Consider the following 24341-nt stretch of genomic DNA (forward strand, 5'->3'; position numbering starts at 1 on the left):
AAGCGCGTTGACTTCTCTGGGCTCGGAGGCATCTGGGATGGACATATTTCATGTATTTCTTGGAAGAAATGGACGCCGTGTGTTCCGGACCAAAGAAGAAAAGGATCATCCAGATTGCTACCAGCAACAAGTCCAAAAGTCAGGGTCCGCCGTGGTTTTGGGGTTGTGTCAGTACCCTTGGCAAAGGTAATGTCATGAATCACGACTGAACCCAAATGCAAGTGAACAGTGTTTTTATCTGAACACGAAAGCCTGAAGCAGTACAGACCAGAAGTTGTTTGTGAATGAATGCTGACTCATTCACCCATTGTGAATGGGTGTGAATAAAATGTTATTAATTTACTTCAGTGTTCTTGTCCATTGATGTGTGTCGGAAAGACATCAAGTTCAATGAAAGTATCAGTGAATATAAATGAATGAAGGAGTGCATGTAACAGAAATGTAATGAAAGGGAAGCTTGTTCTGTTTAAAGTATCTATTGTTGCCTTCTGGGAACAGTACTTAATTATTTAATTACTTTTTATGGTTCTATGGATGGAAGACTGCTTTTGACTTAGTTTTGTTGAAATAAGGACTGAACTTTATTTTTTAGAACCAACATTTTCCCCTTTTGAGGGCGTTTCTAGCAAGACATTAGTATTGCAGTAAGTCAATATATAATTATCACCAAAGCTCTTTCTATTTTGCTGTACACTAGACAAAGTTCAATTTCATTTTGATTGCTGGTTATTTGTTCTAACGATTTGACCTCTTCAGACACCATATGGTTAGCAGGAGTTCTCAATTCCAGTCCTCTGCCCCCCTACCCTGCACACGTGTGTGCGACTCCTATTTGACACATAAGGATCAGTTGATCTCTGTTAACGAGCTGATGATCTGAAATAGGGGTTTTAATTAAGGAAGACAAAATGTGTTGGGCTGGGGGAGATTGAGAACCACTGGCTTAGGGAGTTGGACTTGTAATCGAAAGGTTGCAGGGTCGATTCCCGGTCCCAGCAAGGATTAAAGGTAGGGAAAGTGAATGACCCGCACTCCCTCCATCTTCGATACCCAGCTGATGTGCCCCTGAGTGAAGCTACGGTCACACTGGGCTTTGTGTGCGAAATTCTGTCGTACGGCGCTTCGAAAAGGGGCGGGATTAAACAAGATGATTAGACATTAAAAAAGCCAGCAATAGATCAATATTTTAAATTTCTGTTCAGAGAGGTCATGTTTTGATCCTCGATTGGTCTCACGCAGTCAAGTGATGCGATTTCGCAGGTCAGAGTTCACCAAGCTTGAACTTTGCACCGCAACAACATGCGAAACTTGACGCATGACCTTGCGTTTCCGGTCTGACGCATTCACGTGCGCATGAATGGAAGTCTATGGGAGGAAAAGTCCAGTGTGAGCGCAGCTTACGGCACCAAACCCCTAATTGCACAGCTATAGCTGCCCACTGCTCTGGGTGTATGCTCACTGAGCGAGTTTGCGTGTTTTTATTCCTCAATCAAAATGTGTGTGTAAAAAGCAGACGACCAGTTTTGAGTTTGGGTAAAACCAACACAATCTCACGGCAATTCGTAACTTTTTTTTTTAGTGGCTAATTCGTACGAATTCGTACGATCTAATTCGTACAATTTAGTACGATTTGCTCATCCTCCAATGACGGTTGGGTTTAGGGGCGGGGATAGGTGCCACTTACGTTTTCTCGTGAGATCAGGCTGGTAAAACCATACTTTACAAGGCTCACTTCACTACTGTGTACGCAATACAGAATGATTTCTGAAGTTTCATGTGACACTGAAGATTCTCCTTAAAATATAATATAAAATATATTCTGTAAAAGAGAAAACTATTTATATCTCCACTGTATTTGTACTAAAAATAAATGCATACGAACTTGAGGAAGAAAATTAAGCTTATTTCTGTTCTTAAACATTTCTGTTTTGTTTTACCATGTTTTGTATCACGTGCCATGTATAAATCAATTTATATAACATGTTTAATTAAAAAAAACATTCAAATCTATGAATCTACGAAGTTGTCCCTACTGCAATAACCAGATTAAACCAGCCTAGGTTGGTTTAAGCAGGAATTTTCAGCAGGGGTGCTCGTCTGTTTAAAATTCTCTTTATTTACGCAGGTTAAAAACTCTGTAGTGTTCTGGTGCAGTGTGTTGTAACTGACTTAAAACCAAGTTAAACCATAGCCAATGAAGACAGTCGTTGTAAGGTTGATCATTTACTCTCACTCTTCTCATTAGCATTTGTGGTGAAAACTGCAATAAAATTATAATTGTTTTGACTGAAATTGCACTTAAAATGATCATAACATAAACAAACTACAGTTTTCCTCGCAGTAGGGATTAGAATGGTAAACAAACTTATAAAACATTGTATTTTTAACAAAATAGTCCCTGACATAGTGTATTTATCATGTTTATCATTTCAAAAAAAGATACAAATGGTGTTAACTTTGTGGGTTTTTATGAGAGGAGAGATATTTTTTGATTTAGTGACATTTATAGGGCATATTTAAGCTACATTAAAACTTTATTGATATTAATCGATATGCTATAGACACTGACAGGTAGTTAGGATTTGCTGATACATTCATAGGCATAAATCTATAGTCATACATATAAACGCATACACATACATCTATATAGGCATACACATACAACCATAAAGGCATACATATCCATACAAGTTAGATCAGGGGTGACCAACCCGGTTCCTGCAGATTTCAGCTCCAACCCTGATCAAACACACCTGCCTGTAATTATCAAGTGCTGCTCAGGTCCTAATTAATTAGTTCAGGTGTGTTTGATCAGGGTTGAAGCTAAAATCTGCAGGAAAGTAGATCTCCTGGAACAGGGTTGAGCACTCCTGAGTTAGAAAGTGACAGACAGGACAGTTAGAGATAGGATATTGGACTGTAGATTTGCATGTTCTCGCATTAATTAAATAGAAGTGGGGCATTGTATGTTCAAATAAATTTAGAGATAAGCTTAAATTCCCCATTTTTCCAATTTACATCTCAACAGTCTCAAAAAATTATGCAGATAATAATTATGTCAACACATCTTAATAATTGAGCACTTTTAAAGTATTAATTACTTCTGTTTACATTATGCTTGCATTACCAAGGCAACAACGCAATTTTATTTATGATTTTATGATGATTCCAGGGAGCTCCAATTCTATTAGCGCGATTGTCGTGAATGAGACAAAGAGAGATCTCCTTCAATCGACAGAAACTCCACACGCACACACCGACACGTGATGTCAACAACAGATTTACATACTAAGATGATTGGACAGGTTTTCGCACATGCAATGAGCTTGAAGGGTTATTAAAAACGTACAAAGGCGGAACTGCTTTGTTGCAGTTGTTTTTATTAACAAACCAATATTAATAATGAATATTCTGAACCGCGGATCACTGGATACACCGAATTGTGGGAAACCAACAGGACGATACGCTTTTTTACAGAGAACCGTTGCATCCCTAGTATGAAGTACTGGTGTATGCCAGCAACAAGTGTGCCCGGTGAGGGGATTTTTTTCAAAGGCCGGAGAAATAATTTGTAAAAAAAAAAAAGAAGCAGGCTTAGTCCATCTACAGCAGAACATTTAATATTTTTAAATAAAAGTCTTTATATGTAAAACAAAACTTTTATTATTGTTCATATTTCATGACCAAAATGTTTGTTATTACTGTTTATTCAGATGTACCACAATCATTATAAGTACAGTACATTACAAGAATAAATTCTTAAAGTCAGCGTTTCAGTTGAGAACACTAACCACTCCCCCAAGCTGCTTGGGTAAAGCCCAGGGCTTAATTTGTGCTGGAACCATAGACAGTAAAAGATAAGGACGTAGTATCCGTGACGTCACAAATAGGTTTCTGAACACTGCAAAAGAAGCTACAAGTAGGCGCGGCCAACCGTCGCCATTTTGTTCGCGCGTCATCGCACCCACGGCGGGATTCTAAACAAGGGCAAAGAGGCAAGAGTGAGCGGAGCTACAGACCTGCTGGCACTTTGCTTGGACCTGGCAGACAGACTTTACTTTGGAAGAACGCTTAATACCTCATTACCTGTGACTCGTTTGTGTTCTGACCACATGTGCTTGGCTGTACACTATATCAATAAAGTGTTTCGACTTTTAAAAACACAGTTGTAACACATTGAGCCACTAAACATTGTTCTTAAGACGTTTTTCAACAGGAGGAAAATGCGAATTACTTCCAAACACTTCAGATATAGTCAGTGTTGGTAAATGCTGGGCTACTGATTAACTCCAGCATACCCTACTGAAAAATCCAGCTTAAACCAGCCTAGGCTGGTTGGCTGGTTTTAGCTGGTCGACCAGCCTGGTTTTAGAGGGGTTTTGGCCATTTCCAGGCTGGTTTCCAGTCATTTTCAGCCTGGTCTTAGCTGGTCAGGCTGGAAAATGACCAGCTAAATCCAGCTAAAACCAGCTTGACCAGCCAAAACCAGCTATGTCCAGCTTAAACCAGGCTGGTCAAGCTAGTTTTAGCTGGATTTAGCTGGTCATTTTCCAGCCTGACCAGCTAAGACCAGGCTGGAAATGACTGGAAACCAGCCTGGAAATGGCCAAAACCCCTCTAAAACCAGGCTGGTCGACCAGCTAAGACCAGCCAACCAGCCTAGGCTGGTTTAAGCTGGATTTTTCAGCAGGGCACTGTATGATAACGCTTCAGACGACTGTTCTAGAGCCTACAGCTAATCAATCCGTCAGATTCTGGAGTGCTTTACAGCTCTAAAGAACATTATAAATGATCTTAAATAAAACAAATACATGTATAGAGATGGTATACAAGTATATAACTTGACTCACCTGGGAAATGGAGGCGACTTGAACGGTTTGTGAGCACAATTAAGTGCACACAGCATCCCATACCATCTGATAATTGTAGCAAATAATCCCAAAAGGCAGCTGACTGTGTAAAGAAACATTAACCAAAAGAAAATTACGATGAATATGTCGAGCTCAGCTACTGATTAGCCAGAATCAGCTGAAGTGACGAGACAGCGAGCAGCCAGACCTAGCTGTAAAGCTGCGGTCACACTGGGCTTTTTCTCCCCATAGACTTCCATTCATACGCACGCGAATCTGTCAGACCGGAAAAGCAGAGTCATGCGTCAAGTTTCGCAGTTCGCTGCTTGGTGAACTCTGACCTGCGAAAATCACATCACTTGACTGCGTGAGACCAATCGAGGATCAAAACACGACCTCTCTGGACAGAAATTTAAAACAGGGGCCAATCGCTCGCTTTTTTTAATGTCTAATCACCTTGTTTAATCCCGTCCCTTTTCGCAGCGCCGTACGACAGAATTTTGCACACACAAGTCCCAGTGTGAGCGCAGCTTTTATTTGATGGTTTTCAAACTTCTTCTTCGTGAAGAAGGATGAGGGTTTTTGGCCATGCATAGACAACCAAGCACTGAACTCAGAAATAGTGCAACTTCCTTACCCACTTCCTTTGGTCCCAGGAGCTCTATAAGAACTCAGCAGGGCTTGTATTTTCACCGAGCTGGACCTGCAGAGCACATACCATTTTGTTCGCATATGAAGAGGAGATGAATAAAATAAGGTTTTATTGTCCCCTCTGGACACTACAAATACCGGGTCATGCCATATGGACTCTCCATCTTCCTAGCTGTCTTCTAATTCTTCATGAATTCGGTGTTCTAGAAAGTTCCTCCAATGATTTGTCATCATTTACATCTTGATATACACCCTGTCCATAGCTGAACAACACCGCCGCTTGACGCAGGTTCTCAGATTCAGAGAACACAATTTTTACCTGAAGCTGGAAAAATGTGGGTTGCAGCTGGAGAGGCATCCGCTGCGTAAAACATATGCTGGATAAGTTGGCGGTTCATTCCGCTGTGGCGACCCCTGGTTAGTAAAGGGACTAAGCCAAAGGAAAATGAATGAATGATCATTTTGCTAGCCGCTCTGCTTGTACGTTACACACATCAACTCAATTTGAGTAATACATTTTCAGTTTAATTTGACAACTCATAAGGTGTTAAAATGAGTATTTATTATTAATCTGACTAAATTAGTTTACATATTTAAACTATGTTTGGAAATGGCGACTGTAAATATATTCATTTTGCACGAAGTTTAGCATATATATGATGGAGGATGCGAATGTAAACACAGAAATACATTTCATTTTATGTATTGCAGCAGCATTTTGCATATTGACATTTCAATATTAACTTTGCTACTCATTTTTTGCGACCCGAGTTATACGAAAACCCCAAAAATGTGTGCCTACTTTCAATTTTATAAGGTTTCTTTTACAGCACTCATAATCTGTTAACCTTGAGCATTCATTTAGTTGATCAAGTAGCCAATAAAACAAGATGAAAGACGAAGATGGAGCAGGCGAGCGCAGAAACTCTATTGAAAACACTGAGGTAAAATTAATATGCATATTGTAAAGACATGCCACTTTGTTGACTTAGTATTTGTTTTTCTAATTACAATACACGTTTTCAGCATTCTTCAAAATATCTTCTTTGGTGTTCAACAGGAGAAAGAAGCTGATAAAGGTTTTAAACCCCTAGAGGGAGAGTATATAGTGGGTAAATGTTCATTTTTGGGTGAACTATCCCTTTAATGTTAGGACCGTCACCCCCTGCAGTGCTGAAGCTGACCTCCTGAAGCTGGAGCTTGTATGTAGCTGAATACTTCTGTAGGCTGCAGGTGATTGTACATGTGGAAAAGTGAAGGACATTCGGTGACTGCGTTGGGTAAACAGCTAGAGATGACCGTGAAGTGAAATCCTGTGAGAACATCAACGCGAGTTTACTGCGAGAGGCGCGAAATGAAGCGTGCTAAACGTCGATGTTTCAGTGTTTTCAGGTATGATGCCTACAGATAAACAGTGAAATACGACATGTAAAGTTGTGTACAAATAACACGTTGTGCTATGTGAAGTGAATTCTGTGTTTAGGTTTATTTGTGTAGCTAAACACAACGTTGATGCTGTTTGTAGTCGAATTAATCGCTGATTCAGATTATTATCAATGATGATAATAACACTTTAACTGTTTGAGTCCACACGATGGTAAATACTATGTAAATGATTCAGTTTTAGCCTAATGTTTTACTGTTGAAATGTTCTACCTGCGTTTTCAGGTAGCTACTTTGTCAGCATGTGGTATTAACTGGACTGAAGTCCATCTAAACGTCAGTGTTTATGCTATATTGTCATTTTATGCTGACTTAAAGTCTAGAATTGATGGCATATTCAGATTTATTAGTAGTGATATGACTGGTTTATAACTGTTAGAGTTAAGATGATGGTGTAAATAGTTTTTTAAGCCTAATTTGTGCTTGATGTTGGATCTGCGTTTCAGGTAAAGCAAATCAGATGGGGAAAACCACGCTATTTGCCAGGGCTGCTCCACACAAGTGATGGTAAGTACATATAATGTAATTTAAACGTCAGTTTTTATGCTTTATAATCATTATATGCTGAATTCGTGTCGAATTATCTGTTGTTTTGAGTCGAATTAATCGCAAGTTGCTAAATCTAACGACAAAGTCGCTAAGTTGGCAGCATAATTGCCCCGGTCGTTTTTATTTATTTTATTTATTTAATTTTTGTTACATAATGTTACCACAGAAGACTTGATCTTTAGTTAAGAAAACTCTCAAAACCCTTTTTTAAATTTTGTGAATGAAATGCTAATAGCCAGATTCATTATGCTAAGCTAAGCTAAAAGTGAATCCGCCAGAACAAGAAATCGACTGAATGGATTCAAAAAGGGTTCAAGTCAACTGTTTAACTCTAGGAGACTTGTAAAATGAGGCCTTTTCAAAAAGTTTGTGTTGCTTTAAGTCAATTTACCCGACTATACTTTAATTAAATTGCATTGTCGATGCTGTGAAATTAACCTGACGAAAAAATAGTCACATTAAGAAGTGGAGGCTGAAAAGTCAACAAAAGTCAGACAAATGTGTTAAAATTATAATAAGCGATGGGACAGATCATTTATTTTCGTTATCTTTAAAGAACAGAACTAATAAAGACCATATACACTCACTGGCCACTTTATTAGGTACACCTGTCCAACTGCTCGTTAACGCAAATTTCTAATGAGCCAAGCACATGGCAGCAACTGACTTTGAGGCTGGTCTGAGTATTTCAGAAACTGCTGATTTACAGGGATAGTCATGCACTACCATCTCTAGGCTTTACAGAGAATGGTCCGACAAAGAAGAAATATCCAGTGAGCGGCAGTTCTGTGGGCGCAAATGCCTTGTTTATGTCAGAGGAGAATGGCCAGACTGGTTCCAGCTGATAGAAAGGCTCAAATAAGCACTCGTTACAACCGAGGTCTGCAGAAGAACATCTCTAAACGCACAACACGTCCAACCTTGAGGCAGATAGGCTACGGCAGCAGTTGCAGACCATGTGCACTCCTTTATGACCACAATGATAACGCACCATGTCATAAAGCGCGAATCATCTCAGACTGGTTTCTTGAACATGACAATGAGTTCACCGTACTCAAATCTCTGAGGAATATTTCCAGTGCCTTGTTGAATCTATGCCACGAAGAATTAAGGCAGTTCTGAAGGCAAAAGGGGGTCCATCGTGGTACTAGTCAGGTGTACCTAATAAAGTGGCCGACTAGTGCGTTCAATTGGGAATAGACAAACTGGTTCACTCTTTCACACAGTAGGTGGCGATAATACACCGTTGATGAGGAAGACCATTCTGCATCTGCGTCATACTTTTAAATGATAGTTGAATTTAATTTATAATCTGCTGGGTCATTCTATGAAACGGGGGCCATTTGTGTCCGTAACATTTGATGAGCTGCATGAAGCACAGAAATGTCCTAAAATGTGTTTCCAAAGCTGAAAGTAATTAGTTGAAGGGTTCTTGCTAGCATGATATATTAAAAATTATTATTAATAAAGAGTAATATTCTTTTTTTTAAAGATTTTTCAGGATCACATAACAAATTTCACATGTCCGTGCTGACTAACACTGCATTTGCACCTGAAATATCACCAGATAATGACTTTTTTCCTGTAGTTTTGAGGTTTCTATGTGGGTTTCTATTTCCAGAAGATATATTTATTTTATAAATGTTATATTTTTGTGTAAATATTTCATGATTTGTGTGCGTCCCTTTATAAATGATGGACTTTTGCTTTAAATGACATCACGAAAAATAATTGACATCATATGGGCCCCTCATATTTATATCTATATACCCCCCAAGACTAAAAGCAGGAAATTCATTCACTTTTCTTTTTTGTTGTTCGTTCTTGTTAGACAGGGTCCATCAAGCTTAACCCAACCCCCCCGTCACGCAAAATAGATAGGGTAAACTTTTTAATTTGACTTTCTTTACATTTATAAAGCAAAGAAGAGTACATTTCAGATTGAATGAATGTATGTTAGGTGAGGAACTTGACCACATGGTAGATTCGCAGCCATTTTGGGGATGCAATTTACCACCCTGTCTCATTTTTTAATTGTGATGGGGGGGTAAGGGATGTGATGGGGTGGTTCAGCATTCCATTTGAATGTGAAGAAGTATGAAATCAAAGATTCTAATATAGGGCTAATCAATTAATTCAGTAATTTCCTTTCAATTTAACCCTGTTTGGTCTCTCACACACTCATTTTCAGTCATTCACTCACTGTCCTTCACTCATTCATAATCAGATCTGCTTCCATCAAGAGTGGCACACACTTCAGATTAAACACTATTGGACACACAGTGCTCAGCATTCATTTTCTTTTCGGCTTAGTCCCTTTATTAATCTGGGGATACCACAGCAGAATGAACCGCCAACTTATCCAGCATATGTTTTACACTGCAAATGCCCTTCCATCATGGGAAACACCCACACTTATTCACACTCATACACTAAGGACAATTTAGCTCACCCAATTCACATATACCCCATGCGTTTGGGCAGTGGGGGAAACCGGAGCACCCGGAGGAAACCCATGCCAACACGGAGAGAACAGGCAAACTCCTCACGGAAACGCTAACTGATCCAGCCGAGGCTCGAACCAGCAACCTTCTTGCTGTGTCAGGGCCACAGTACCGCCCTAGTGCTCAGCATATATAATAATAATAAAAAATCCCCAAAGATCTCTCTTTTAATTGAGTATATTCAACACCAGAGTCACACAGTAGCAAATACCAAAGCCAAAACTGAACCTAATCGAACAATAAAAGTAGGTCGCAATCCAGAAAAAGAGTACTCCCGCATTGTATATGTTAATAAAGAGGAAAAATCAAAGGAAACAGAAAGTATATTACATTTTTGTTAATTTTCTAGTGTCTTTTTTTTGCTAATATTTAATTGAATTTAATTTTTTCATGTTTACAATGTTGTTGAGATCAGACTGAAACAATATCCCATTTGGTTGTGGTGGTCCATCTTACCCGATGGTCTAAATTTACACACCCCAAAATAAAAACGCTATATTTTTAACTTCACAAACTACCTTATTTAAGGGTTTACACTGGTTAAATTAGACATTGTCCATACCAACGTGTCACAGTGAACAACCCCGTCACCGCAGATACCCCCCCGTCACACTATCATCTGCTTAAAGGTTTATGGAAATGAAACGTGACATAAATGAATGCTGAACGGTGTTCTTGCTGTGTGACTTAATTAAAAATGTAAGTTGATTCGTATTTGTTTAAGTGAATTCGTTTTTTCAGGGAAAACAATGAAGATATTCAGATGTTAAGTTTATTTTCCAAAGTTAAAAATGTAATAATAAAAAAAAAATGGATTAAACTAGACTTTCTGTCGATATCTGCTTAAAAGAGGACGTTTTATTATTTGCAAAACATTTAACATTTAAATCAATTTGTTATTTTACTACTGTAATTTCCAACACAATCTCACGGCAATTCGTAACTTTTTTTTAGTGGCTGATTCGTACGAATTCGTACGATCTAATACGTACAATTTAGTACGATTTGGTCATCCTCCAATGACGGTTGGGTTTAGGGGCGGGGTTAGGTGCCACGCCTCCTTTTTAAAATCGTACCATTTCGTACGACTGAACTCGTACGAATTCGTACGAATTAGCCACTAAACTGACAAAACGTAAAATACTTACGTTTTCTCGTGAGATCAGGCTGGTAATATCATATCGTCTGTGACTGGGTGGTATAAGAGAGGCTCTCTTGCCTAAAGAAAAGGCTATTTTGAGCCTGAGGTGGGAAAATAGCTGTTTTGGAGGGTTAAGATGTCTGTCAAGTTGTAGGTTTTTAGTTTGGACTGAGCAACTATCTGTTAACAGTGTTGAATATGAGTTAGCAGATTCAGGAGACGAGACTCACAGGAGCCACAGACGATCTCCAGTGGGTCTTTCAGGTAGGAAAAACTTATTTTGATTCATAAAATCGCTGAAATAACTCCATGAAACACAGAAATATTTGTTCACAAGACTGTAGAGAACTGAATCTTGTAGCCTTGTAACCACACAGCTAAAAACTTCTGCAAAAACCTCTTAATCTGTGCAGGGTCATGCAATAAAATATATTTTCTCTCTTGTTTTGAAAATTGCAATGTGGAAATGGCGCCCGTTTCACTGAGTGACCCTGCTACATCTTAGTTTGGATCATGAATAAATGCAGTGGTGCCTTTGATTTTAAATGGAACGAGCAACTTAAGTCTTACTTTGTCATATCCCTACTGAAAAAACCAGCTTAAACCAGCCTGGGCTGGTTGGCTGGTTGACCAGCCTGGTTTTAGAGGGGTTTTGGCCATTTCCAGGCTGGTTTCCAGCCATTTCCAGCCTGGTCTCCAGCCATTTCCAGCCTGGTCTTAGCTAGTCAGGCTGGAAAATGACCAGCTAAAACCAGCTTGACCAGCCTAGCTAGGCTGGGAGCTCAGCCAAAACCAGCTATGTCCAGCTTAAACCAGGCAGGTCAAGCTGGTTTTAGATGGGCATTTTCCAGCCTGACCAGCTCAGACCAGGCTGGAAATGGCTGGAAACCAGCCTGGAAATGGCCAAAACCCCTCTAAAACCAGGCTGGTCAACTAGCTACAACCAGCCAACCAGCCTAAGCTGGTTTAAGCTGGATTTTTCAGCAGGGATGTAGTCATTTATTTTGGTCACACTTTATTTTGATGGTCCGTTTGTTACATTGCACCCACATGTCAACTCTAATACTCATTAGATTATTAGTAGACTGTTAGGTTAGGGTTAGTTGAAATGTACTTGCAATAGTTAAACGTCTGTTGAAGGAGCAGCATCAGCAGATATTAAGCGGACAGTCTAATACTCAAATGGACCATCAAAATAAAGCGTTACCTTTATTTTATTTCTGCAACTTTTAATATTTGGGATTTGTTGTAAAACTTCAATGTAGTTCAGGTTTTATGAACAGAGACAGCCTGATAAGTGTACAGCAAAGTGTATTACATGTATTATCTAGGCTACTGTAAAGTACATCTTATAACTGTATTGTTACGACCACGGTCACAACGTTAAAATGAGGGAAACACACAAACGGATCGGTCTAGGGGGTTTTATTAACTGAATAATCAAATATAAACCAAAGTGTGGGGAGAAAACACAATAAGCGAAGGCTGAACACAAAAAGAGCACAACTCCCCGTCTCTGAAGTGCTGCTGCGCGAGCTCTTAAATCGCCGGCGGTCAATGGTCTGCAGGTGCGGAGGAATCAACTTAATCAAAACACAAACAGCAACAAAACACTAGAGGGCGACAAAGTAACGCAAGTAAATGAAAATTAAATACATGGACATGTAACATGTATTCTGAGAAAATTGAAGCACGAGCTGAGCGAATCGTCGCTAGTATAGCACTATTTTAAGTATTCTTGTGTATGTCGAGCAAATTAAATGTGATTTTATTGAAGAAGGCAATGTGAATACTCATAATGAAAGCTTTATCGAATATTTATGGTGCGTAGCAATCGCTACGAGTGAGGAAAAAAGGAGACAAACTTCAGAAATAGCTTTATACATGCATTTAATGTGATACAAACATCATTCATACAGCAACAGACAAAGTATTAACACACTTGAGGTTTTGCTCATTCAATGACTGGAAACACTTTATTCAGGGAACACAAACTCATTATTCACCATCACCTTCGCCTCAAACTCCACATTTACTGCTTATTAATTGTTAGCCTGGTTATGTTTAGAAGTGTTATGGAGTTATGAGGGATGTAAAATAAGGTCATGCAAAACTGAAGGCATTTATATGTGCTTTTAAAGTACTAATGAACAACCAATATTTAAATGTGACAACTGGTTCCCATGTTAAAGTGTCACCCAAGGAGAAAACATGGCTTTTAATTCACTTATATATGAGACCCTGGTCCACAAAACCAGTCATAAGTGGACATTTCTTTGAGAATGAGATTTATACAACAACAATAATCTAAACAGTTGCTGTAAACGTGTACAAATAAAGCACTTTTATACATTTAAAGGGCACCTATTATGCAAAATAGTTTCAAAAATCACCTTTATAAGGGTTCAAACACAGTTGTGTGTGAATATAGTCAGCTTCTCATGGTCAAAATGTTTAATTCTCTTGTTTATAATCAGATTTGATGAAACATTTGTATGCGTCGTCAGAGGGGGAAAGCCCCGCCCACTCATTAGCATAGACAGCCCTGAGTGAGAAGCAGCTGACTGCCATTATGCTGTGTTCACACCAGACGCGGAACGTGCGGATAAATCGCGATATTCGCGCGTGAACATTTGAGTTTACTCGCTTCATTTGCGCGTCAAATTCTCTTCAGAACAGACGTGGATTCGCGTCATGGGCAGGGCTTCTGTCTGTCCGGTGACTGTAGCTTCGTTGCTAAATGGCTAACGTGGTTTTATTGAGAAAATAACTGTGTTTATGTGCTTTATGAAGGCTGAAAAACAGCGTCGATTCGTTTGGAGCCGTGCCTAGATCCTTTCAGAGGTGCACCCAGCTCTGTGAGCTCATCAACTCCTCCAGAAACTTACCCTGGATGATGGAGGCTTTCAGCGGTGCTTCTGACTGAGCCGAGCCCAGTTTGATGAACTGTTGTCGGTGTAGGCAGGAGGAATTTCCCCCGGGACACCAACAACAGGCGCTACGTCATAATCACGCCCACACAAGAGCAAGCTCCTGACTGGTTAACACGGTGCGAATGTACGCTGAAGTTCAGATTTTTAAACTCCAGCGTTTCGCATGTCAAACGCTCAATTCGTGCGTATCACGCCATTCGCGCCGCAGGATGTCTATTCGCGCATTTGCATTGACTTAACATGTAAATCACTTGCGCTTGACGCACGTTCCGCGTCTGGTGTGAACACAGCATTAGAGTGCGGAGCTGCCACTATACTGACACACAGGTGTTTGAAGCTCCGCCCTCTTTTGAATAGAGCACAATCTCATTTGCATTTATAGCGGCAGTCACCAAAATGGTACAATTTGGATCAAATTTGGTCAATTTCAGAGAGTTATAAAACATTACTTGTGTGCCATTTTGAGCTGAAACTTCACACACACTCTAGAGACATCAGAGACTTATTTTACATCTTGTAAAAAAATAATAGTTCCCCTTTAAAGTAAGAAATGCACTAAATATCTTCACTAAACATAAGCTTCGCTTAATATTCTAAGGATTTTTGGGCACAAATACAATGTATTTTGTGTCTACTACCAAAACTATACCTGCGCAATATGCAAGACCAGCCTGATCTCACGAGAAAACGTAAGTATTTTACGTTTTGACAGTTTAGTGGCTAATTCGTACGAATTCAGTCGTACGAAATTGTACGATTTTAAAAAGGAGGCGTGGCACCTAACCCCACCCCTAAATCCAACCGTCATTGGCGGATGAGCAAATCGTACTAAATTGTACGAATTAGATCGTACGAATTAGCCACTAAATCAAAAAAAAGTTACGAATTGCCGTGACATGTGTTGGCAAGACTGGTTTTGAGCTCCAGGGTCAAATATGCAGCGCATATTATTATTTATTTGTTAATAAATGAGATTAGCTGGCCCATCACATCTTTTAAGATGACACATAGTGCAAAATACAATATTTAATTCCCCAAAAACACACAGAATAAGGCGAGAATTAAACAAAACAATGAACATATAAACACAACACTGTAGATCTGAAGCACAAATTACTTTCATGCCAATATACTGTACTTCCAAGGGGAAAAAATAGCATATACAAGACAAATGCTACATTTTACACATTCGTATATATGCGAATAATACAAAATAAAGGTCCTTTCTCATTTCATGAGGTAGAATGCTATTTTTAACGGACTTTTACAAAATTTGTGGTTAAATTGATCACCATCTGGCTCTGATTTCATCTCACTAACCATAATTCGGTGGACTTTTACTTATTTATTAACTTTAAAGCAATTAATTTGGTTAATTTTGTCAGCATCTTCTGTAATATTGAAAATAATGTCAAATATATATATATCTAATTCAGCATATACACTTAAAGACTATTTTTTTTTATATTTCCCAAGTGATTTTCAACACATTTTAAAACATATTAGTATTAATAACATTTATTTTTGCCTTCATGCCATAATATGCGTCTAGTACTTTTATAATATTGAGCATAAAGTGCAATGTAAAGGCTTAATTAGGCAAAATATTGGACAACACTGTAGCCAGTCTGAAGAAAATCTGTTAAACATCACTTGGGAAATATTAGAAAAAAAAAAATACACAAAAATAACCAATATTTAAGTATATTACATATATGCACACAATAAAAATACAGCATTGATGAAAATACAAGTGACCGATAGAAAAATGTACACTATAAAAACACACCGCTTTCATTTACAATCATAAAAAACGTATTGGAACGCTCCTCAAATAATATTTCAAGGTTAATACCAATTTACAAACATTATTTTGTACATATATAAAACTTCAATATATCAAAGCATACTATATGTTTGCCAGTGACTTATATGGTCACTTATATAGCTAAATGCTTCATAACAACATTTATGGCTCAGGTTACATGCGTCTTTTGTTTTCGTTATATAAAAAAAATGTGTAGGAGAAAAATAAATAGCAAAAGTTGGACAGAATAACTGGAGGATATGGTTAGCTTATGTATATCGTGTGCATTTATGCTACTTAACAGGACAGATGAGCTGCAGACCGTTCTTTTATAGTGCATTTGTGTAAATGTTCACAGTATTTGTTTTATAGCGCATGGTATCCTATATAATCAGTGCACGGCAACAGAAAACAGTGCATTCCTAATGCTTTCAGCATGTGTTGTGTAACAATGTTGTACAATGAAACAGATTTTCGGTTTAGAAAGGGAATTTCAGTGAATTTTGTTTGTTAAACTCCTAATTATGCACTATATTATGTTAATGTGCACGCATGTGTGTATGTTTAAGCGTATAATACACACACATATATATATATATATATATATATGTAATAATATATCCTATTTAACTTTCGCTGGTCAGATGAAGAGCTACATGTGCAGATATTGTATTTACAGATATATACATCATAAAGTGTACTGAATGTTTACTGTCCTGAAGCTTTGTGATGAAGAAACCGTCTTTTTGTCACTCTGAAAAAGTCTGAAAGAGAGAAAAGCATGTTTTATTATTTTTACACAACAAAAATTCCACAATTAATTAGGTAATAATTCATTGTCGATGTGTAGTATTGATGTAACGATCAACTGGTTGAGAATTAACCAGTAATGATTCAGATATGTAATGATTCAAATCTGCTGAGATGATCGCGATCTAAAAAAGTGCGATACAACTGGGGTAATAATTTAAATGAGTGAATCTCTGAGGGGAACTGACTGTCTTTACAATTTTATGTCATAATCATGATATATTTTCTTTTTAAAATAACATCTTTTCTTCTAATAATGAGATGTTATTTTGTGAAAATGACATCCTTTCTCAAACAAAAATCTTATTTCGTTAAAACGACATATTTACCCGTACTAACGATGTTATTTCGTTAAAACGACATATTTACCCGTACTAACGATGTTATTTCGTTAAAACGACATATTTACCCGTACTAACGATGTTATTACGTTAAAACAACATATTTACTTGTACTAACGATGTCATTTCATTAAAACGACATATTTATTCGTACTAACGATGTTATTTTGTTGAAATGAAATATTTACTCATACTAACAATGTTATTTTGATAAAATTATATATTTACTCATATTAAAGATGTTATTTCGCTAAAACGCTATATTTACTCGTACTAAGGATGTTATTTCGTTAAAAGGAAATATTTACTCGTACGAATGTTTTTTAGTTGAAACGACATTTATTTGCACTTACGTTATTTCATTAAAACAACATATTTACTCGTACTAACGATGTTATTTTGTTAAAACGATACATTTGTTATTGTATTAAAACTACATATTTACTCGTACTAACGATGTTATTTTGTTTAAACGAAATATTTACTCATACTAACAATGTTATTTCGATAAAAGTATATATTTACTCATATTAAAGATGTTATTTCGCTAAAACGCTATATATTTACTCGTACTAAGGATGTTATTTTGTTTAAACGAAATATTTACTCATACTAACAATGTTATTTCGATAAAATTATATATTTACTCATATTAAAGATGTTATTTCGCTAAAACGCTATATATTTACTCGTACTAAGGATGTTATTTCGTTAAAAGGAAATATTTACTCGTACAAATGATGTTATTTTGTTCAAATGACATATTTACTTGCACTAACATTATTTCGGTAAAACGACATTTACTCGTACTAACGTTGTTATTCCATTAAATCGAAATATTTACTCATACTAACAATGTTATTTCGCTAAAACGCTATATTTACTCGTACTAAGGGTGTTATTTCGTTAAAAGGAAATATTTACCTGTACGAATTATGTTATTTAGTTCAAACAACATATTTATTTGCACTAACATTATTTCCTTAAAGTGACATATTTACTCGAACTAACGATGTTATTTTGTTAAAACGATATATTTACTTATTAATGAAGTTATTTTGTTAAAACGATACATTTGTTATTGTATTAAAATGACATATTTACTCGTACTAACGATGTTATTTCCTTAAAACGATATATTTACTCTTATTAACGAAGTTATTTTGTTAAAACGATACACCCGTTATCGTATTAAAACGACATATTTTCCCGAACTAACAATGTTATTTCGTTAAAACAAAATATTTACTCGTACTAACGATGTTATTTCGTTAAAATGACATATTTGTACTAACAATGTTATTTCGTTAAAATGAGATATTTGTACTAACAATGTTATTTCTTTAAATGACATTTGTACTAACGATGTTATTTTGTTAAAATTACATATTTGTACTAACCATGTTATTTCGTTAAAATGACATATTTGTACTAACAATGTTATTTCTTTAAATGACATTTGTACTAACCATGTTATTTCGTTAAAATGACATATTTGTACTAACAATGTTATTTCTTTAAATGACATTTGTACTAACGATGTTATTTTGTTAAAATTACATATTTGTACTAACCATGTTATTTCGTTAAAATGACATATTTGTACTAACAATGTTATTTCTTTAAATGACATTTGTACTAACCATGTTATTTCGTTAAAATGACATATTTGTACTAACAATGTTATTTCTTTAAATGACATTTGTACTAACAATGTTATTTCGTTAAAATGACATTTGTACTAACAATGTTATTTCGTTAAAATGACATTTGTACTAACGATGTTATTTCGTTAAAATTACATATTTGTACTAACGATGTTATTTCGTTAAAATGACATATTTGTACTAATAATGTTATTTCGTTAAAATGACATTTGTACTAACGATGTTATTTCGTTAAAATGACATATTTACTCATACTTATGACTTTATTTCGTTAAAACGATATATTTAATCATACCAACGATGTTATTTCATTAACGGCATCTTTTCTCGTAATAATGAAATGTAACTTCATTAAAATGACACTTTTTCTTACAATAATGAGACGTTATTTCGTTAAACTGACATCTTTCCTCATAATAACAAGATATTTCTTTATAACGGCATCTTGTAATAACGAAATATTATTTAGTTAAAATGACATCTTTTCTCATAATAACGAGATGTTATTTCATTACAATCATAACTTTTCGCATAACAAAATATTTCGAAAAAAAACGTTTTCTCTTAATAGCGAAATTTTTTTTTTTTAAACGACAAATTTTCTTATAATAACGAGATTTAATAACGATGTTTGTTAAAACAACATCTCACAACAACAACAACATGTTATTTCGTTAAAACAACATAATAACTACTCATGAATCAAATTGATGAATATAATTGAACAGTATGATGATGAAGTTCTACCCTGACTGCCGCCTCACCTGTGATGTTTGCTTGTCTGCGTTTGACCCCCAAAACCGCAGCCATTCTCTTCTCAGGCTTGGTTCCTCTAAAACCGCTACAGCTTCTCCGCAGCTCCAGAAATTTCTCCGTGGCTGCAGAAGAGCGAGCAAAGGATCCTCTGTCCAGCATCTGCTTCATCACACTGGGCCTGACCACACTGCTGCGGTAGAAGGCCGGGACGTCCTGGCAGCGCAGCTCTTCCCACTCGACGCGGCCCGGGACAGGCTGGTCCCTCTGAAAGTCGAAGTTCCAGCGCTGTTTGGCGGTCTCCACGTTCATGCAGAAGAGCCTCTGGAAGTCCTGCTGCAGCTGCTGGTGGTCCACGGGGCCAAACAGGTTACGCCGAATCACCGCCGTCTGGGGCTTAATGTCCTCCTCCTGCCTCTTCAACAGCCCGTGATCACATGCAGCCCGCACCACAGACATATTCCTGTGGGAACGAAGAGAAACGAATTTTGGATTGAATTAATTTGCCATTTCTATAAATCAGTGTTTCTCAACCATGTTCCTGGTGGAGGACCACCAGATCTGCATGTTTTGGATGTCTACTTTGTCTGTCAGACCCATTACTGGTCTTTCAGCCTCTGCTGGAGACATGGAAATGTGCAGAGCTGGTGGTCCTCCAGGAACGTGGTTGAGAAGCACTGCTATAGATGATATAAGGTGCATCCCTAATATTATACACAGTATAAGCTTCATTTCGTAGTGTAAACAGTATAAGTAGTGCACTCACACTGAAAGTGCACTTTAAATACCCCTATAATGCACTTATTCAACCGTTAAACAGAAGTGTGTAATGTTGAACACGCACTAAACCCTCGCAACTTTGCTTAATTAGCAGAATATGGTATTAATTGTCAATGGTATTAGATAGCATAAGTGCTTTTGTAGGTTATAATTTCATTTTAAGGGAGTTTTTGTTCAATTTACACTCACCGGCCACTTTATTAGGTACACTTACTAGTACCGGGTTGGACCCCCTTTTGCCTTCAGAACTGCCTTAATCCTTCATGGCATAGATTCAACAAGCTACTGGAAATATCCATGATGCGAATCTCCTGTTCCACTACATCCCAAAGGTGTTCTGGTGACTGTGGAGGCCATTTGAGTAGGATGGCTCACGCTTTATGACATGGTGCGTTATCCTGCTGGAAGTAGCCATCAGAAGATGGAGACACTGTGGTCATAAAGGGATGGACATGGTCAGCAACAATACTCAGGTAGGCTGTGGTGTTGACACCATGCTCAATTAGTACTAATGGACCCAAAGTGTGCCGAGAAAATCTCCCCCACACCATTACACCACCACCAGCAGCCTGAACTGTTGATACAAGGCAGGATGGATCCATGCTTTCATGTTGTTGAGGCCAAATTCTGACCCGACCATCCGAATGTGGCAGCAGAAATGGAGACTCATCAGACCAGGCAACATTTCTCCAATCTTCTATTGTCCAGTTTTGGTGAGCCTGTGTGAATTGTAGCCTCAGTTTCCTGTTCTTAGCTGACAGGAGCGGCACTCGGTGTGGTCTTCTGCTGCTGTAGCCCATCCGCCTCAAGGTTGGACGTGTTGTGCGTTCAGAGATGCTCTTCTGCAGACCTCGGTTATAACGAGTGCTTATTTGAGGTACTGTTGCCTTTCTATCAGCTGGAATGGTTGTGCGTGAAAATCCCAGTAGATCAGCAGTTTCTGAAATACTCAGTTCGTCTGGTACCAACAACCATGCCACATTCAAAGTCTCTTAAATCACCTTTCTTCCCCACTCTGATGCTCAGTTTGAACTGCAGCAGATCATCTCGACCATGTCTACATGCCTAAATGCACTGAGTTGCTGTCATGTGATTGGCTGATTAGTCATTTGCATTAACGAGCAGTTGGACAGGTGTATCTAATAAAGTGGCCGGTGAGTGTCCATGGTTTTGGGCACTAGGTGTCGCTATCCTGAGGTGTTTTGAATGCTTTGACCAGTGAATCATTTTGCGAACGCAATTGGTTCGAGTCTTTGAAAGGCTCAGTTTCTCCCATCACCACTTCATCACACACTCAGTCTGTCTCTGGAGTGGTGCCTTGTTAAAAGCTACACTTTCATACATAAATGATTCATACTGATTTCCTTAAAAAGGTCCCGAAAAAGTACAAAAGTTGAAGGTTTTAGGCACAAATCTGTACAAAACCTTTTGAAAAGTTCCTCCCCATTGGCAGCTTTTGTAGCTTTATTTCTGAGAACTCTAACCTATGCAAATCAACATAGTCCAGAAGCATTGCAATGCAAACACATTCATACGTCATTCGACTAGTGTCCCATTATTATGGGGGTCATTATGTGTATATAAGCCTATTATTCATTCATTCATTCATTTTCTTTTAGGCTTAGTCCCTTTATTAATCCGGGGTAGACACAGCGGAATGAACCGCCAACTTATCCAGCACATACGCAGCGAATGCCCTTCTAGCCGCAACCCATCTCTGGGAAACATCCACACACACTCACTCACACTCATACACTACAGACAATTTAGCCTACCCAATTCACCTGTACCGCATGTGTTTGGACTGTGAGGGAAACCAGAGCATCCGGAGGAAACCCATGCGAACGCAGGGAGAACATGCTAACTCCATACAGAAATGCTAATTGACCCAACCGAGGCTCGAACGAGCGACCTTCTTGCTGTGAGGCGACAGCACTACCTACTGCGCCACTGCGCCAAGCCTATTATCATCCAACTTAAAAAGGTTGTGTTTACAACACCAAGATTATAAAATAAATGTATTTTTGTGTTCAGTTTTAATGACTTCTATAAAATAATATTTTCGTTTGATTCGAGTGCAAGAGCGTTTAACGTTTTTACATTTATTTTTCCAAGACAAAAGTTGCTAAATATGAACTCTTGTTTATTTAATTGTGTATTTTATAAACGTTCACCTTGGATAAAAGTGCTCACTTTTAAATTGATTCATTTATTATATTATCGAGGGGGAAAATATGTGAACGGAGACTTGTTTACGTCGAAAAAGTAAAAGCGGCGCGCGCACGACACACAGCGCGCGCGCGCGCGAGAGAGAGAGAGTGACTGACATGTACTGAACATACCGTTCTCTCGCTCCATGATATCTTTTCACAGGTATTACCAAAACACATGCACCCCAAACCCTCTCGATAGATAGATAGATAGATAGATAGATAGATAGATAGATAGATAGATAGATAGATAGATAGATAGATAGATAGATTAAACCCGTTTATAGATAGATAGATATAGATAGATAGATAGATAGATAGATAGATAGATAGATAGATAGATAGATAGATAGATTAAACCCGTTTGTAGATAGATGGATAGATAGATAGATAGATTAAACCAGTCTATAGATAGATAGATATATTAAACCCGTTTGTAGATAGATAGATAGATTAAACCAGTCGATAGATAGATAGATAGATAGATAGATAGATAGATAGATAGATAGATAGATAGATTAAACCCATTTGTAGATAGATAGATAGATTAAACCAGTTTGAAGATAGATAGATAGATAGACAGATAGATAGATAGATAGTAAGCCCAGTCGCTGTAAGCATTTCAATAGAGTTTAAAGCATCTGGACACAATAAATTATCAATTTTGCTACTTTAATAATGACATTTTTTGATTGAATTATAGTGTTATTTTACATTTTTAATTCAATGTCTGTAGCTGAATAATATTATTAGACTTCCCAGAAACCCATAAAACGATTATTTCAGTTAACTATTGTATTTATATCTATACTTGCGATTTGTTTATTATATTTTATTAACGATTCGTGCACAAAATGTCGCAAAATCGATCTAAAATGGGGTATTATGTCATAATAGAGCTATTCTGGTCATCGTTTGAAGTAATTATATTGCGATTAACGTTAAATATCGCACTGTCAGATGTACCGTGCAGCCCTAATAGACACTCAGTCATTCAGAAACTGTCAACAATAACAGGTGAAAATAATTATTAACTCACCATTCGAGTCCAAGCAGAGCTGTAGATGAGAGAAATTAAGTCCACGCTGACTAATGGTCAGTAATAGATGTGAAATTCAGCAGAGCTCCAGCTAATAATAAACTCATCCGCTGAAGATGTTTGTTATGATGGCAGGACAGCCCACAGTCACGTGACCCGCGAAACGATACTACTACAGTCAAATATCAGCGTTAATGCTCATCTTTACAGCACAGCAGCATGTCAGGTCGTCTGTTTACTGCTCTGGTGAGCCCTCAGAATCGTAATGTAATGTGTGGAAGTGAGGGGACGGTGTCTCCGCGTGTAAAGTAGGTCAAATCCCCCGCAGCCCCCGCGCTTGACACACATTCGGTGTTTTGCTGGTTTCACGTTCAGTTTGGGAACATCAGTCACGTTGAGCTGCAACGTGACGAGGAGGAGCCAAAGCACAGACTGTACAAAACAGTCAGCCAAACGCTGCACTGATTTCTCCCGCTTCACAGAGGGTTGCCAAGTCCGCGGGTTTCCCGCCGAAAAATATATTTGGATAAAGTCTAGAGAGGATACAGCTGCGGATACTAAAGACAATATCGTATTTTTTGTGACACTGTACAACAATAATTAATATTACAATAATATTACTGTGGGGGGTTGGGTTTACTGGTGCAATTTAACGAGTAATTTTATTAATAATAATTATACTAGGGTTTTTACATTACTGTGAGGGGTAGGTGTAAATAAAATACAATTTAATATGTAATTTAATAAATAATATGAATAATACTCGATATAATTACTGTTTTTACACTACTGTAAGGGTTGTGGTAGGTGTAGACTTTATTAAAATACAATTTAATATGTAATTTAATAAATAATATGAATAA

At 37.6% G+C, this 24341-nt stretch overlaps 1 protein-coding gene across 1 annotated transcript; it reads right to left on the reverse strand.

Annotated features, from left to right (window-relative positions):
- Positions 1-13011: 13011 nt before the first annotated feature.
- cdkn1d (cyclin-dependent kinase inhibitor 1D) lies at positions 13012-23841 on the reverse strand. Its single transcript, XM_056455258.1, has 3 exons — positions 23479-23841; positions 19461-19912; positions 13012-16642 (listed from the first exon to the last, which is right to left on the reverse strand). Exons 2-3 carry the CDS (start codon positions 19906-19908, stop codon positions 16587-16589), a joined length of 504 nt encoding a protein of 167 aa, XP_056311233.1. The 5' UTR covers positions 19909-19912; positions 23479-23841; the 3' UTR covers positions 13012-16586.
- Positions 23842-24341: the final 500 nt, after the last annotated feature.

The sequence above is a fragment of the Danio aesculapii genome, chromosome 4 (assembly GCF_903798145.1).
Source record: "Danio aesculapii chromosome 4, fDanAes4.1, whole genome shotgun sequence".
NCBI classification, from domain to species: Eukaryota; Metazoa; Chordata; class Actinopteri; order Cypriniformes; family Danionidae; genus Danio; species Danio aesculapii.

Coding starts and splice junctions, on each gene's coding strand:
- cdkn1d (XM_056455258.1), bottom strand. CDS start 19,908: ATGTCTGTGGTGCGGGCTGCATGTGATCACGGGCTGTTGAAGAGGCAG. Junction 16,643..19,460: donor CAGACAAGCAAACATCACAG/GTGAGGCGGCAG, acceptor TCTCTCTTTCAG/ACTTTTTCAGAGTGACAAAA.